The sequence below is a fragment of the Microcaecilia unicolor genome, chromosome 2, assembly GCF_901765095.1.
Source record: "Microcaecilia unicolor chromosome 2, aMicUni1.1, whole genome shotgun sequence".
NCBI classification, from domain to species: domain Eukaryota; kingdom Metazoa; phylum Chordata; class Amphibia; order Gymnophiona; family Siphonopidae; genus Microcaecilia; species Microcaecilia unicolor.
In genome coordinates, this window is record NC_044032.1 from 109,661,488 (window position 1) to 109,678,370 (window position 16,883).

The 16,883-nt window shown below is 43.7% G+C and overlaps 1 protein-coding gene across 3 annotated transcripts in view; it reads left to right on the plus strand.

Annotated features, from left to right (window-relative positions):
• ERBIN (erbb2 interacting protein) overlaps positions 1-16,883 on the plus strand; it is a 405,835-nt gene that overhangs the window by 362,655 nt on the left and 26,297 nt on the right. For all 3 annotated transcript variants that reach the window (XM_030193205.1, XM_030193207.1, XM_030193206.1), the window contains one exon: positions 5,401-5,520. In XM_030193205.1, coding sequence (XP_030049065.1) covers positions 5,401-5,520 — 120 coding nt within the window. The remainder of the gene's footprint in view (positions 1-5,400; positions 5,521-16,883) is intronic.

Genomic DNA, 16,883 nt, shown 5'->3' on the forward strand with positions numbered 1-16,883 from the left:
AGCAAGCATAAACAAAAAATTTCTTAAAGTTAATAAAGATGGGAGGAAAAAGCCTTAGAGTTACAGACAAACTTCTTAAGAACTATTCACTGTTTCATCTTTGACATTAAAAAAAAAAAAAAAAAGAAACCTTCCATCAGTATTGTGTCTAAAAAGCAAAGGAAAACAAACAAATTACTTAACTTTGTGATTTTAAATGCAGCCCTCTTCTCTCAGTGCCAGAGATCAAATGAATCAAAGCCCACTGCCAACGGTAGCTAGCGTTTCAATGGAGCTGCTTCAGGACTTGTGGACTGCACTACGGAAAAGAAGACAAAAAAAATGTCAAAAAGCGTATATACAAAATTCTCTAACAAAATATGCTTACTTTTAATGCCCCTGTATAAGTCGTTGGTGAGGCCCTAGAGTATTGTGTTCAGTTTTGGAGGCCATATCTTGCTAAGGATGTAAAAAGAATTGAAGCGGTGCAAAGAAAAGCTACAAGAATGGCATGGGATTTGCGTTACAAGATGTATGAGGAGAGACTTGCTGACCTGAACATGTATACCCTAGAGGAAAGGAGAAACAGGAGTGATATGATACAGACGTTCAAATATTTGAACCTTTTCCATAGATGGGAAGGCGGTAGAAGTAGAGTACATGAAATGAGTTTGAAGGGGGGCAGACTCAAGTAAAATGTCAGGAAGTATTTTTTCACGGAGAGAGTGGTGGATACTTGGAATGCCCTCCCGTGGGAGGTGGTGGAGATGAAAACGGTAATGGAATTCAAAAATGCGTGGGATAAACATAAAGGAATCCTGTTCAGAAGGAATGGATCCTCAGAAGCTTAGTGGAGATTGGATGGCAGAGCCAGTGGTGGAAGGTGGGGCTAGTGGTTGGGAGACGGGGCTGGTGCTGGGCAGACTTCTATGGTCTCTGCCCTAAAAATGTCAGATGCAAATCAAGGTCAGGTATACACAAAAAGTAGAACATATGAGTTTATCTTGTTGGGCAGACTGGATCGACCGTGAAGGTCTTTCTCTGCCATCATCTACTATGTTGATCAAAATAGTGCTCCATGCTAAGCGGCTAATGCTCGTACAGGCGTCAAATAGTCCTTACAAAATGCCTTCCTCTTATAAAATAACGTCAGATACTAACCCCAATATCTACCAATGAAGTTTAGAATCAGATGAAGGTAAGAAGTAGAGAATAGACTCAATTTATTGATCATATTTGGTAAAAATGACACCATTCTAATCAAGCATTTAACCCATCGAGTTCTAAAGCCTTTAATTGGAAGATCCATTTTTGTTCACATTGTAGAAGGCTCTTCCAGCAGTCACCGCCCCTCCGAATGGGGGGCGACCCATTGCAAAATTATACATCTTGATGACAAATGTGGTTGAACACAATGTGCAGCCAAAGGTGATAGCACTTTTGTTTTATTTTTAGTCCTGATGGTACTTCTATTCTCTAGCAAACAGATCTTCAATTATCTACTCATTTGTGCTGTATATAACTTCTTACAGGGACAAGTGATGGAATAGAAACGAAAGTCTGACTTACAAGAAGTATTGGCCCTTAGATGATATTGGGATGGACAAACTTTTGTCCCTCTATCGTAATGTCACAGATTGCATATTCTCCATATTTAAAATGTTAATTCAGGTTGCAACCTGAATTAATTGGACATTTTAAATGTGAGGAATGTGCGATCTATGATGTTATGATTGAGGCACAAGTAGTTTGCTTGTTTTCTGTTGCTTTTTGGACAAAATATGAATGAGAGTTTTTTTAATGTCAATGATGAGTGAATAGCTCTTAAGACAGTTACAGTCTGGAACTCTTTGAGGCTTTTTCCTCCTATCTTTTTGCTTATGCTTACTAATTGGTGGAGGATCCTTTATATACTTGCATACACTTTGTAGTATATATCCTCAGCATCTGATCAGCTGTGTAGACTCCACACTTTGAAGCACTATAATCAAGAATCATTGTGGACTTCTTGTCTGGATGTGACATCAAATTCTTGAGTTTTGTGCGTAAAGCTAAGTAGTGCAACTGCTTTTGACTTTTTTGGGGCTGTAGGATAGAAGTGTTGCATCCTCACAAAATGCAAACACTGATGACAGTAGTTTACGCCCCTTTGTGCTTACAAACTCTTCTGGAATTTCTCTTCTGTTCTTGTGGATAGTTCCCAGCAATGTCATCTACATCTCTAATGGCTTCTGAGCAAGAAGTCCGCTGTAACAGTTCTCTTATTATTTAATTGGGGGTCACTTTTGGCCCCAGTGGGACTCAATGGTGAAGTGACAGGCGCTATCTAGCAAATGATTATGAAATATGGAATTCCTCAAGAGTAATTGGCACAAAGTCATGAAAAAAAAAGGTCACAAAAAGCAAGATCTTCAGAATGTACACAATTCATCATACACCAACGTAAATGCTTCATGTGGTCATTTTTTAATATCACTGGACCTTCTAGGGTTAAATAATATGTTCAACAGTTGTGTTGAAGGCCATTTGTGATTATATTGTACTACCTGTTATTGCTAGTGTAAACAAATCTTTTCAGGAGGGAGTCATCCCTTGTTCATTAAAGTTAAGCCTTTGTTAAAAACTGTAAATGACTATTCCAGATAACTACAGACTGCTATCCTATTTTTTTTTTAGCAAACATTTTAGAGAGGCTTGCATTGGAACAACTACAAACGTTTATTGACGAGTATGGTTGCCTTGACCATTTTGATTGAATTTAGATATAAACATAACACTGAGATCCTTTTGATTTCTGTTCTGGATTCTATTCATTGTGGGTTTGATCTCAGCACCAAATTTTTAATGGTTCCCTTAGATATTACTGCCATATTCAATTAATCACCAATTGTTTCTCATACAGTTAGAAGCCCTTAAATTTTCTGGGCATATATGTATTTATTTTAAACACTTCTAACCTGCCTATAAACTAGACGGTTTCCATAAAACGTACATACCAGTAAAAAAACAACAAATATCTTCATAACATATAATGCTGCTGTCATAATTTCCAAAACTGTACTACATACCACAAAAAGACTGTTTTTAATAGTTTCTTAAATTGGTGGAAACTAGTAGTTAAGCAAAGCTGATCTGGCAAGGCATTCCACATTAACGTTCCTGCTATAGAAAAAGCTGAGACCCGAGTAAATGTTCCTATATATTGCTTTGTGGAAAATATGATACAAATCAAATCAATTTAAATAATTAAAGTGTACAAAATCACTCAGCATGTTGCCAGAGCGCACATCAGTGCGTCATTAAAGCAGAATAGAGCTATTAGCTACTTCTACTTACAATGGTGACTATGTTCACACATCCCAGTGATTCCATTAAAGAAAAGGGCTTGCCTTTAATGGAATGATTATGATGGTGATTTAGGAACTGAATATGTTTTGGCTGCAAATATAGCTCCTGATACGGGCACTTCGTAGAGCTGCAGTCAAGTTCGGGAATGCCACAGCTAAGTGTTTGGAACATTGGTAACGCTTTTTATAGTGACTTATGATTGTTATATTTTGGGGCACAATTAATGCACATTCTATGATATTGTTTTGTGGATATATGTTAGTTGAGATTTTCAACATTTTCTTAATGATATTTGTCACATTCACATAAGAAATCACAGGGATGTGTGAGCATAGTCACCGTTGTTAGCAGAAGTAGCTAATAGCTCTATTCTGCTTTAATGATGCACTGGTATTTGATTTGGTGACATGCTCAGTGATTTCTTACACTTTCATTATTTAAATTTATTTGATTTGCATCATATTTTCCAGAAAGCAACAGATTGGAACATTTTTAGAGAGTAATAGGAATTGGTATTATATATTCTCTCTAACAGACGTGTCCTTTTCAAGAGACCTGAGTAAAGACATAATGTACTGAAGATACCAATTGCAAATCAGGCACTTGTAGAAATCTGATCTTAAAGACCTTCCCGATGCAAAGTAAAAACTTGACCAAAATGCCATGCATTTTACCATATATTACTTGATTTATAATACTCAAAACTTTATGCTGCACTTGGTATTTCACAAGTAACCAATGAAGTTGTTTCAAAATTTTTGAATGAATGACAATTTCAGGTTCTGAAATTTCACTTGGAGACAAGAATTAATTCAGGGGTTCCTTAGGGTTCATCCCTTTCTGCTTTAGTCTTCAATATATATGACCTTACTATGTAAAGTGCTTGGATGTTGAGAAGTGAGTTATTGACTTTATTACGATGACATACATTTTTATTTTCCAATTTAAGAATTTGATTTCAGATATTTTTGCTTTTTTGACTTTGTGAAAATCTTGCTATCTGCAAATAAATTGAGTTTAAATATGGCAAAGATACAAGTTATCTTCCTTTCAGGTTCTAGTAACCGACTTTCCTGCCTCCCTTTCTCTTTATGGAATTGAGAGAGATGAAATATTTAGGAGTCATTTTGCAGTCTTCTTTGTCTATGAAATCTCATGTTTGATTTGTACAGCTGTGATTTTCAATTATTATTTTTATTCTTGTCTGCATTAGATCTATATGTATATATATTTTAATTAGGCATATTTTATCAGTGCTGGATACAAGAATTAAAAAAATATATAAAGTATAATTGCTAGTAATCTGAAGACTTCTCTATCAATATACATGATATGCTACTCCCATTCACCCTTCTTATGATTCTAGTCCCTCCCCAAGCCCCTTGAATTCACATTTTCTCACATTATCTGTCTGCTTTCACTCCACCCTGCTCATATCTGCAAAGTGGCTCAAGACAATTGTAGGGACTAGTGATGAGAATGGCAGCAGGTTTTAAGTACAAGGACTAAATCAATGATTCTTACAGGCTCATAGTGGCCCCATCTACTCTTGGGTTATGTGTGGGAAGCGGGACCTAATAAGCAAGTTCTTGCTAAGTTTGTGTGCCTACTTGCAACCTCAACCAGGTCATTTCAAGTGAAATCAGGGTGGAAGGGGAACACTTGGGGAAAGGCTATGAACTGAGGTTCCTTATAGGAAGATAAGAGTAACTATAGCTATTAAGGGGGAGGAACAAAATGAATGTATGGGGTCTATGATAGAGGCCAACAAATATATGTTTGTCTAGGGCTCAGTACAGTATTTATCTGACCCTGGGTATGTGCCAAGAAAGGTCAACTTAATCCGTCAGATTGGCTAATTGTCACTATTTTTTCCAAATAAAGCCAAAATGGATATCCACCATGTAGTGCTTCCCTCATGTTAGATATTTATTTATTGTTTGTAAGGATGGATAACATAAGATTGGTTGCTTTTCCTGCTCAGTGGATATTTACTAGCAGTATTTTTCTAAGAGAATGACTAGTTTGGGCCTTTCTAAAACCTTTTTCTTTATTTTTCTCCCTCTTTCAAAGCACTCCCAAACTGGCAGTGTAGGAGAACCATGTCAGGATGATATGTTCATTGCAGGACAACAAAACTGCTCCTCTGTCTCTCTCGGTCTCAAAGATGGACCTGTAGATGGCTTAAAGAAGGTAGGTGTAATCTACTCAGTTACACATATAGACATACATGTATTTAACATTTCCAGAGTCTTCACTTCACATTTAAATAAAATTGAGAAGGGAGAATTTTTAAAGGACGGTTGTAATTCTATAAACAGATTGACTATCAAAAGAATCCATTCAGTTTAGACCAGCATCACTTATTAATTGAATTCCAAGTCATATAGTGTTAAATTTCAAGTACTTGAGTGGTTGCCGTAAACCATTATGTAAAGGCAGATGCCTCAAAAAAAATAACGCCTCATTTGTGTATTCAATAAATGATTATCTTTGACATTTGCATGAAATGTTTCTCATACATATTAAATGTGGATATCTTGGAAACCAGACTGGCTTTGAGTTCCCCAGGAACTGGGTGGTTGAGAAATCCTGCTCTAAAGGCTTTCAGAGATAGCCAACAAAATAATCTTGGTCCAGATGGACATTGTTAGCCATGTACTACATCAAACAGGCAGAGAGAGACATTGTGTTACCTTCTGAATTGGGAGACTGTCAGGATGTAGAATTGGACCATCTCTCATAGGATAACTTTTAGAACAGTGTACCTGGCAGGGGAAGACAGTCCTAGCAGAGAAACTGAAGTGTGTACTCCGGTACCAATAATGGTTTCTGAACTGCTTTAACATTAAAAGTATTCAGATCCCTTTGGAAATTACGATGATTAACAGCATATCTTTCGAAGCCTGCCTTCCAAATTCTAGTCCAAAGCCTTGTCTTTTCCCAGATAGACTACTGCAGTGTTTTCTATGTCCAGTCCTGGGTACCTCTTGCCAGTCAGGTTTTCAGGATATCCACAATGAATATGTATGAACTTGATTGGCATGCACTGCCTCCATTATATGCAAATCTCTTTCATGCATATTCATTGTGGATATCCTTAAAACCTGTCTGGCAAGGGGTACTCTACTACTACTACTTGACATTTCTAAAGCGCCACTAGGGTTATGCAGCGCTGTACAATTTAACATAGAAGGACAGCCCCTGCTCAAGCAGCTTACAATCTAAAGGACAAATGTACAGTCAGTCAAATTGGGGCAGTCTAGATTTCCTGAAATGTATAAAGGTTAGGTGCCGAAAGCAACATTGAAGAGGTGGGCTTTGAGCAAAGATTTGAAGATGGGTAGGGAGGGGGCTTGGAGTAAGGGCTCAGGAAGTTTATTCCAAGCATAGGGTGAGGCGAGGCAGAATGAGCGAAGCCTGGAGTTGGCGGTGGTGGAGAAGGATACTGAGAGGAGGGATTTGTCCTGTGAGCGGAGGTTAGTCCAGGACCAGACTTGAGGAAACACTGGACTACTGCAATGCAGTCTATGCGGGATGCAGAGAATACATTCTCAAAAAATTACAAACAGTCCAAAATACCTCAGCATGCCTGATCTGCTGCGCATCCGTATGTGGCCACGCTATGCCACTGCTGCAATACCTACACTGGCTACCAATAAAAGCAAGAGTAATCTTCAAAATTTGCACCTTCGTGTACCAGATTGTATACTGCACCACACCAAATTACATGACACCACTTAAAGCCCACCTCTTCAATGCTGCGTTCGGCACCTAACCCTTACCGTTCAGTGAATTCAGACTGCCCCAATTTGACTGCCCCTATCGGACCGACCGTTCACTTGTCTATTAGATTATAAGCTCTTTGAGCAGGGACTGTCTCTCTTTGTTAAATTGTACAGCGCTGCGTAACCCTAGTAGCGCTCTAGAAATGTTAAGTAGTAGTAGTAGTAGTAGATGAATGACCACAACCCACCCTCAAGGAAAACTGAGAGACTGTCTTCATACACCATCCCAGCTGTAAAGGACTACAGACTTCCCATTTACCACCACCAAATGGTAGAATGCATTGCCAAAGTACACACGACACAGCATCAACTATGAAAGTTTTCGCAAAAAAAATTTAATACATTTTTATGCAAAAAAAAGTCCGGATGATTGATGCAACCTAGCATCAAATGGCAGACAGCCCTGGACCCCCCTGCCGACGACCTGCCCGACCTCCACCCCCCCCCCCCCCCCCCGCCGTCAACCCGCGGTCGCCGTTCACTGCTTTTGCTGGCGGGAGACCCAAGCCCCCGCCAGCCAAGGTCCTGTTCTCACAAAAGGCTTCCTTCTGTTTTTGACGTTCTGTTTCTGATCTGCAAGGTTTCGTTCTGTGAGTCTGACGTCATGCACGTATGCAGGACGTCAGAAACAGAAGGAAGCCTTTTGCGAGAAGAAGAGGACCTTGGCTGGCGGGGGTTGGGGTCCCCCGCCAGCAAAGGTAGGTGACGGCGGGTTGGCGGGAGGGGGAGTCAAGAGGGTCAGCGGCAGGGGGGGTGTCGGCAATGGTGGGGGGGAGGGGGGTCGGTGGTACCGGAGGGGGGAGGCTAAAATGTGCCCCCTCACCTCGGGCTCTGGAACCCCCTCCTGCCAAAGTCTGGCTACGCCCCTGCGAAGCCTGGTAGTGCCTGCCTGCTCCCTACTGCTGACTGCCTTTCTAAACACACGCTTCTGCTTCCCTCTTACCCCCCTGCTGCAGCACCAACTTCTCACCCCGGTACTGGCCTCTGGCTTACATTCCAACAGCAGTCCCTGCATTCTCTCTTGTTGGCCCTCTGTGGCACCAAACCCACTTTTTACAAGTTAGACCCTTTCCCCTCCTCCTTATCTAAAAATCCCCAAATGGAATCTTTTGCCTTATATTCTGCTCATGGTTGATACCAGGCTTTCTTCAGGGCAGGTTTCACAATGTTGGAATTCAGACCTATTCTTAAGAAATCCACCCTTGATCCACAACTTACTCACTCATCAGTCGGTCTCCAATCTGTTTTCTCTCTAAGATTCTAGAAAGAGTCATTTTCTTACAATTTATCTTCATTTGTTGAGAAGTCACTCACCCTCCATCCTAAGCAATCTGGTTTTAGGGCACATTTTAGTACAGAAACCGTCATCACTTCAGTTCTCAGGGAAATCTACAGTCACTGGGAAAGGCATATCATCTTGGCTGTCTCCCTTGATCTTCCAGCTGTTTTTGATCTTATGGACCACTTCCTTTTGCTGTCTCACCTTTCTTTGCTTGGTCTCTCAGGGTCTGTGCTTTCATGGCTTTCTCTTTCCTCTCCAACTGTTCTTATTCTGTTGTTACTACCTCTTCTCGGGCCTCCCTCTGACATGTGAAGTTCCATGTAGCCAGACCTCTTGGTGGGAGAGGGCCAGAGCCTGAGGGGGCACATTTTGGTCTGTTGCCTCGCCGCCCTGCAGCTCCCTACCCACTACCACAGCAAATACCCACCCTTCATGTCCTGCACACTCCTTTTAGTGAAATTGAGCATGCTCAGTTTCACTAAAAGGAGCAAGCCGGATGTGAGAGGAAGACAGAGCAGGGCAGGCGACATGGTGGCACCTCAGTCTGGTGGGTGTTGGGGACCCCTACCAGCAAAACCAGGGGCCCAGAGGAAATTTGGGGGGCCCAGGCCCCCGTGGCCCCACATAGCCCCGCCACTGCCATAGGGTTTTGTACTGTTGCCACTCCTTTTCAACTTATTCTTCAGTCAACTCACCACTCTAATTCAGTCCACCAGCATGTCAATTTCAGTTTTATGCAGACGATACTTTGCTACTCTTCCCTACCATTCATTACAGTCCTCCTCTGACCCTCTCAAAGATTGCTTACAGCTTATTTCTGAATGGCTTGTTGCACACAAGTTAGTAATAAATAAGGGAGGAAATGTAGCATGCTGGTTTATTGGAGGCATTTCTGTGTCAACTTTACTTCTGGATTTCTTCAACTCATCTTTCCAACCAGCCAGCTCATTCCGTTACTTGGGGGTTATCCTCCATTTGCACCTTTCATTTGTCCCCCAGATCTCCAGTGTTTGCAAAACTGGCTTCTTTATTCTCCATCAGCTTAGATCTCTCACCTACTGTCATCCCTTTTATCTGTCATATCCTCAATCTTTCACTTTCCACTGCGACTGTTCCTGATGCCTTCAAACATGCCATAGTCACACCACTCCTTAAAAAACCTTCATTGGACCCTACCTGTCCTTCAAACTATCGCCCCATCTCCCTCCTCCCTTTCCTATCCAAGATACTTGAACGTGCTGTTCACCACCATTGCCTTGACTTTCTTTCATTTCAAGCTATTCTTGATCCACTTCAATCTGGCTTTCGCCCCCTTCATTCAACTGAAACAATGCTTGCTAAAGTCTCCAATGATCTGTTCCTGGCCAGATCCAAAGGTCTCTATTCTATCCTCATCCTTCTCGATCTATCTGCTGCTTTTGACACTGTTGATCACAGCCTACTCCTTGATATGCTGTCCTCACTTGGATTTCAGGGCTCTGTTCTTTCCTGGTTTTTTTCTTATCTCTCCCAGCATACCTTTAGTGTATACTCTAGTGGATCCTCCTCTACTTCTATCCTACTGTCAGTTGGTGTACCTTCTTTTCTCCATCTATACTTCTTCCCTTGGTACTCTGATCTCATCCCATGGTTTTCAGTATCATCTTTACGCTGATGACTCCCAGATCTACCTCTCCACACCAGAAATCTCAGCCGAAATCCAGGCCAAAGTATCAGCCTGCCTGTCTGACATTGCTACCTGGATGTCTCAGCGCCATCTGAAACTTAAACATGACCAAGACTGAGCTTCTTATCTTTCCCCCTAAACCAACCTCTCCTCTTCCCCCATTCTCTATTTCTGTGGATAACACTCTCATGCTTCCTGTGTCATCAGCTCGTAACCTTGGGGTCATCTTCGACTCCTCCCTCTCCTTCTCTGCACATATTCAGCAGACTGCTAAAACCTGTTGTATCTTTCTCTATAATATCACCAAAATTCGCCCTTTCCTTTCTGAGCACACTGCCAGAACCCTCATCCACACTCTTATCACCTCTCGCTTAGACTATTGCAACTTGCTTCTCACAGGTCTCCCACTTAGCCATCTCTCTCCTCTTCAATCTGTTCAAAATTCTGCTGCACAACTAATATTATTTATTTATTTTATTTATTATTTATTTATTGCATGTGTATCCCACATTTTCCCACCTCTTTGCAGGCTCAATGTGGCTTACAATACATCATGAATAGTGGACATATATTAGAAGATAGACAATTAGTGATACAGAAGGATCTTGGGAACATGATAAAACATGATAGTAGTATAACAAACAACTATTATAAGACAGTTCTGAATATATGTGGAGGAGTAGTGTATATTCACATTGGTTGATCTTTATGGTATACCTTGTTAAAGAGATGGGTCTTCAATAGTTTGCGGAAGTTCATTAGTTCGTAAATTGTTTTTATGTTGCGCGGCAATGCATTCCATAACTATGTGCTCAAGTAAGTAAAGTTAGACGCATGCATTAGTTTGTTTTTTAGACCTTTGCAGTTAGGGAAATGTAGATTCAGGAATGTGCGGGATGATCTTTTGACATTCCTGGTTGGTAGGTCTATCAGGTCTGACATGTAGGCTGGTGCATCTCCGTGTATGATTTTGTGAACTAGGGAACATATTTTGAACGTGATGCGTTCTTTAAGTGGGAGCCAGTGTAGTTTCTTTCGTAGGGGCTTAGCACTTTCATATTTTGTCTTACCGAATATGAGTCTGGCTGCGGTATTCTGAGCTGTTTGAAGTTTCTTGATTATTTGCTCTTTACAGCTGGCATAGAGTGCGTTGCAGTAGTCTAGATGACTGAGCACCATTGATTGTACCAGGTTACGGAAAACAGTCCTTGGGAAGAAAGGTCTTACTCTTTTTAATTTCCACATTGAGTGGAACATCTTCTTGGTTGTGTTTTTTGCGTGGTTCTCGAGTGTTAGGTGTCGATCGATGGTAACTCCAAGAATTTTAGGGTATCCGAAATTGGAAGGTTCAGATTTGGTGTATTAATGACAGTAAATTTGTTCGTATTGTGTTGAGAGGGGAGTATTAGGCATTGGGTTTTTTCAGCATTACGTTTCAGCCGAAATGCTCCGTAGACAGCCATCTGGCATTGGCTGTCATCTCTGCAGCTGCTCCTCCTCTCCCCTCTGACATCGCTGTGCTCCTCCAGGGTCTTCCTGCAGGGGCAGTGACGTGGAGGGGAGAGGAGGAGCGGCTGCAGTGACGACAGCTAATGCCAGATGGCTGTCTACGGAGCCGCGTTTCAGGTTAAAAATCTTTTTTTGGCTTTTTTTTCTTTTTGTACCGGCCGCTGCTGCTCCACAGGAGAAGCAGCAGCGGCCAGACAGCGTTAGTATTGGCAGCTGCGGGTGGCAATGGAGTTGATGTGCCCGAGAGGGGGGGTAGGGGCTTTGGTGATGCGCCAGGGGGAGGGTCTTGGGTGATGCATCGAGGGGGGGTAGGGGCGTGGGTGCTGCGCCGGGGCAGAGGGGCTTGGGTGTTGCACCGAGAGGGGGGGGGGGCACTGAGAGCTGATTGGTAGGCAGGGCGGTTTTGCAGGGTAGGGGCTTGGGTGTTGCGCCGAGGGGTAGAAACAGCTGTCAGTGACATCACTGACGTCAGTGCATTCTAAACTGCCTAGCAGACCACCTCCAAGGGAGCCACGGTCCCAGGCACATTAGAACGTTGGAGGTGAGAATTATTATATAGGATATCCAGCTACCTTGAAAGTGCTGATTAATGGTACCTGGAAATCCTTTGTAACGCCTGAAGCAGTGTCGGGGTGGCTTAATCAACCGCATAGCCTGAACAGTGGCAAGAACAGGGTGGATGCCTTGTTCCTAAGGTTGTTTTGTGCTCGGGAGAGCACGTTTGATGGTTGGCAAGTTTACCTGTAGAACAGTTCGTTGAGTTTGGAGTTTTGATTGAATCACCTGAGTTCTGTAGCATGAATGCTGGACAGAGAACATTGTCATTTCACAGGGACTGTTTGATAGGCCCGGGCAGGGATTGAAGACCTGCAAGCAGGAAATACTATGATGGATGTGGACCAGCAAGCCCAGGCTTAAGTTCAGTGAGTTGCCACTGTGCATAGAGAGATTATTACTGACTACTAAGTATCCAGGCATTGGTTCTATGTTTGCAATTCCGGGGCAATATGGGTTTTGTGCTCATGATTACGATAGCGGATTGGCGGTGGGGACCCCACAGCATTTTAGACCTCACTTGGCTGTCCTTCCATAAGGAGGGGCGGTCACAGCTGTTGAGGGAGTAGGGTAGGGTTTAGTGGGTCTGTTCTGTTGGGAGGGAGAATGAGGGGAGGTAGGGTGGTGAGGGGGAGGGGCATTGGAGATGGGCGTGGATGAGTTTGGGTTGTGAGGAGGGGAATCGGTTGGAGGATGGTATGAATGTTGGGTTGCTGTTTCGAGTAGTGGGACGAATGTATGGTGGGTGTATGGATGTACGTGTCTTGTAGAGGGAGAGCTTCAGTTTCTAGACTGTTTGGATCTCCCCCGGCTGAGGCTGGGTAGCTGGGGGATCGATGGAGACTTGAAATTGTTTGCAATGCTGGGTCTGGATGCTTGGGATGGTTAGGACACCAGCAGTACGATTAATCTCTTGAAATGTGGCAGGGATTACGTCCCCTATTAAACGCTCTAAAATTCTGTCAACTCTTAAGTGCCATGAGACTTCCATAGCTTGCTTGCAGGAAACGAAACTGTCAGACGTAGAACATCAGAAACTGCGCCAGCAGTGGGTGGGAGAGTGTTACTTCTCGGCTGGCGGGGGTGGGGGGGGGAGTGGGGGAGAAGTGGTTCTGTTAAAACTTGTGTGTCCCGAATGGTGGAAAGAGACTCTGAGGGCAGATATGTCTTAGTGCACTTAAATTACATGGGCCAGGAATATTACTTATGTGCTGTGTATGGGCCTAATGTCTATGAAGCTAGTTTTTTTCATACACTAGTTAATCTGGGTCTTAAATACGACACAGCCCTGTGGATTGTTGTGGGTGATTTTAACCAGGTCCTTGACCCATCTTTGGATTGCTCATCGCCTGGGGTGTGGAGCACGTTGAATAGGGGCAAGGCTTTGCCTTACCTTTGCAAGCTTCTGGACTTGGTGGACCCGTGGCGGGTACTACACCTGATGCAACGTGACTATACGCACCTGTCTCGGGCCCATCAGACCTGGTCTCATATTGATTACATACTGCTGCCCACCTCGATCTTTTTGAGGGTCCTATCGGCGGACCTGGACCCAATGGCAATTTCTGACCGTACGCCGATCTGGGTGGATTTATCTTTGAGCCCGGTTTGTAGGGATTGCGGGCACCTGGAGATTTCCATCGTACCTTTCGGATGACTCTGACTTTCAGAATTTCTTGGTTCAGAAATAGAACCTCTTTGCGGAAACAAACGCCAGTCATGGGGATGCCCCGGACTTGTTTTGGGAAACATCAAAGGCAGTGATGCGGGGTGAAATAATTAATTATGTGAATGCGCGCAATAGGAGAATCACCCAGGGGATTCTTTTGTTAGAATGCTGTTACCATAAAGCCAAGAAGACCCACTTGAAACATCCGTCCAGGGTTACCTTTGAGAATGTGAAAGTCGCCTTGGCTGCTTTGAACTCTCTGCTCCATGAGTGCATGAAAAAGCAGCTATTTTCTCGATGTTGTCAATATCATAAGTTTGGTAACCGGCTGGGGAAACTACTTAGGTAGTGAAAGTGTGGTCAGCTAGAATGTTCATTCCTACTATGGTGGCACCTGATGGATCTAGGAAATCTAGCCCAACTGACATTATGCAAATCTTTTATGACTATTTCTCACAGATGTATCAGGCTGATGCAGAACAGGGGGGCCCCTTGGTGCTAGATTATCTTGAAGATTCTGGACTCCCATCTCTCTTCCCAGAAGCTAGCAAGCAGTTAAGCGCTCCATTGTGTGCACGTGAGGTTCAACAGATTATCAAATTTCTCACATTGGGGACTGCCCCTGGGACTGATGGGTTCTCCCCAGAATATTACAAGATGTTGGCACAGTAAGTGAGTGTCCCGCTTATGCTATTTTATGAGGCGGTGATCTTGGGAGGGGGCGTTCCCTGCTCAAGTTAATGAAGCACTTATAGTACTCATACCCAAGCCAGGTAAAGCCTCTGACTCTCCGGAGGCCTATCGCCCAATCTCGTTGCTCAATGTAGATTTGAAAATCTTAGCACGAGTACTGGCAGATAGGCTGGCCAAACACATTCCTGACCTGGTGGGAGATCATCAGGTGGGATTTGTTGGAGGGCGTCATCCGGGGCTAAATGTCTACAGAGGGGCCTCACGGCAGCTGATGCTACTCATTGGACTGGACGCTGAGAAAGCCTTTGATCTTGTATGTTGGGAATACCTTTTTGAAGTATTGTGTTATGTAGGGATGAAGGGGTGATTTTTGCAAGCAGTATGTACCTTGTATGCAGGGCCAGTGGCTCGGGTGCTAGTGAATGGTTTGTGTTCTCCCAGCTTTCAGGTGGATAGGAGAACTCGTCAGGGGTGCCCGTTGTCACCTCTTTTGTTCTTACTATATTTAGAACCCCTCCTCCGCACTATACTGAAGGATCCGATGATCATGGGAGTCACGCTGCCTCGACTCTCCATTAAAGTGTTGGCATATGCAGATTGCTTACCATCACGAACCCCCGGAGCTCGTTAGCCGCCGTGCTTGATGTTATTGTAGAATTTGGCTATTACTCGGGTTTTAAACTCTCAACTTACAGAAATCGGAGGCCCTACCGATCCCAACTTCAGTTAGGGAGGAATGGGTGGGACTCTTTCTGTTAAAGTGGGCAGTCGGTCGTATCAAGTACCTAGGCATTAGGGTCCCAGCGGATCTGAAACAACTTTATGCTATCAATTTGGCTCCACTATGGGCAACAACCCAGACCTCCCTGAGGATGTGGCAGCATCTTCCTGTATCTCTGGGGGGAAGGATTGCCTTATATAACATTATATTAGTTCCAAAATGGCTTTACGTTATCCAGGTGCTGTCCCTCTTTGTCTTACAACTGGACGAATGCTTGTTACACCAGCTGCTGGTAAACCTTTTCTGGAATGGATGGCAAAACTGGGTCCCTTTTTCTCAGACTTAACTTCCTGTGGAGAAGGGTGGCCTCGGGGTGTTAAGTATCAAAGTGTTTTCAGTGGCTGGTTGTATGAGACATTTGAGTTACTGGTTTAGGGGTACAAGCTTCTTTCCCAGTTACAGAAAGTCTGGTGCTAAGCCCTCATCGTTTTAGCTATTGGCTACACGCGACCACTGGTCGTGCGATTACAAGGCCATACTTTGCTCCCCTCGTCCTCCCCCTGCGGAGGGCATGGCGCTGGATTTGCAAACTTTACAATTTTGACCCTCAAGCATCCCCCTTATTGCCAATTTGGGGGAATGCAGACTTCCCTGTGGGCAGGACCTCAGCGGTATTCCGTAGGTGGAGGGAAGAGGGGACCATTTTTGTGTTACAAGTTTTAAATAAGGATGGCACCTGTAAATCCTTTCAAGATTTGTGTGCAAGCAATCATTTGACCCCCCCCCCCCCCCCCCAGGCCCATCTCCATTACTTTACCTCGCTGCCACAGGCCTCCTTGTCGTTGAAAAAATGGGAACAACTAGTAAAGATTTATGATCTTAGAAGTCCAATTAGCAGTTCCTATGAAATACTTCCATTGTCAACTAAGAGAGGCGTTGCCTGTGGTGTGCTATGGGGCCCTGGTGCAAAGTTGGTCTGGGGAATTAGGGTATCGGATCCAGGATAAATTACTTCAAGCTTGCTTGCGTTCATGCTATGGGGCCTTTGGCAGTGCTGACATTCGGGAGCTGCAATATAAATTTATCATGTGCCTCCACATCTCTCTGCATAGGGCCTTTTGGGCTACCTTTCGCCCCCAGGATGACTGCCCGAAATGTGCAGGATCCGGTGCGCACTTAGGCCACATGTTTTGGCTTTGTCCTCCGGTCCTGACATTCTGGGCAACCTTATGTGCCCAAGTGTCAGGGATTGGGAGGATTAAATTGTTTGATTCATACCATGTAGGGGGATCTCTTAGGGCGGGCCTGACAGCCTTCTTAAGAAGGGCGGTGCTAATGGGGAAAAAAACTATATTAAGTGCTTGGCTGCTGCCCGATCATCCCTCGATTCAGCAGTGTAGGTCCCTGATGATCTCCTTGAGTGCGATGGAACGTAAGGATGTTCAGGATTTAGCCTCACAACGGGGTGACCACCTTCTTCAGTGTTGGTCCCCCATTGCCCCTGGTACAAAATAAGTACCTGAATACATGTAAACCGCTTTGAATGTAGTTGCAAAAACCTCAGAAAGGCGGTATATCAAGTCCCATTTCCCTTCTCTTCCCTTCTGGGATAAGTTAACACCGACTGTTCGCAGTAGAGTTTTGAATGGTTAATGTCCTCCGGGGGAGAGGTA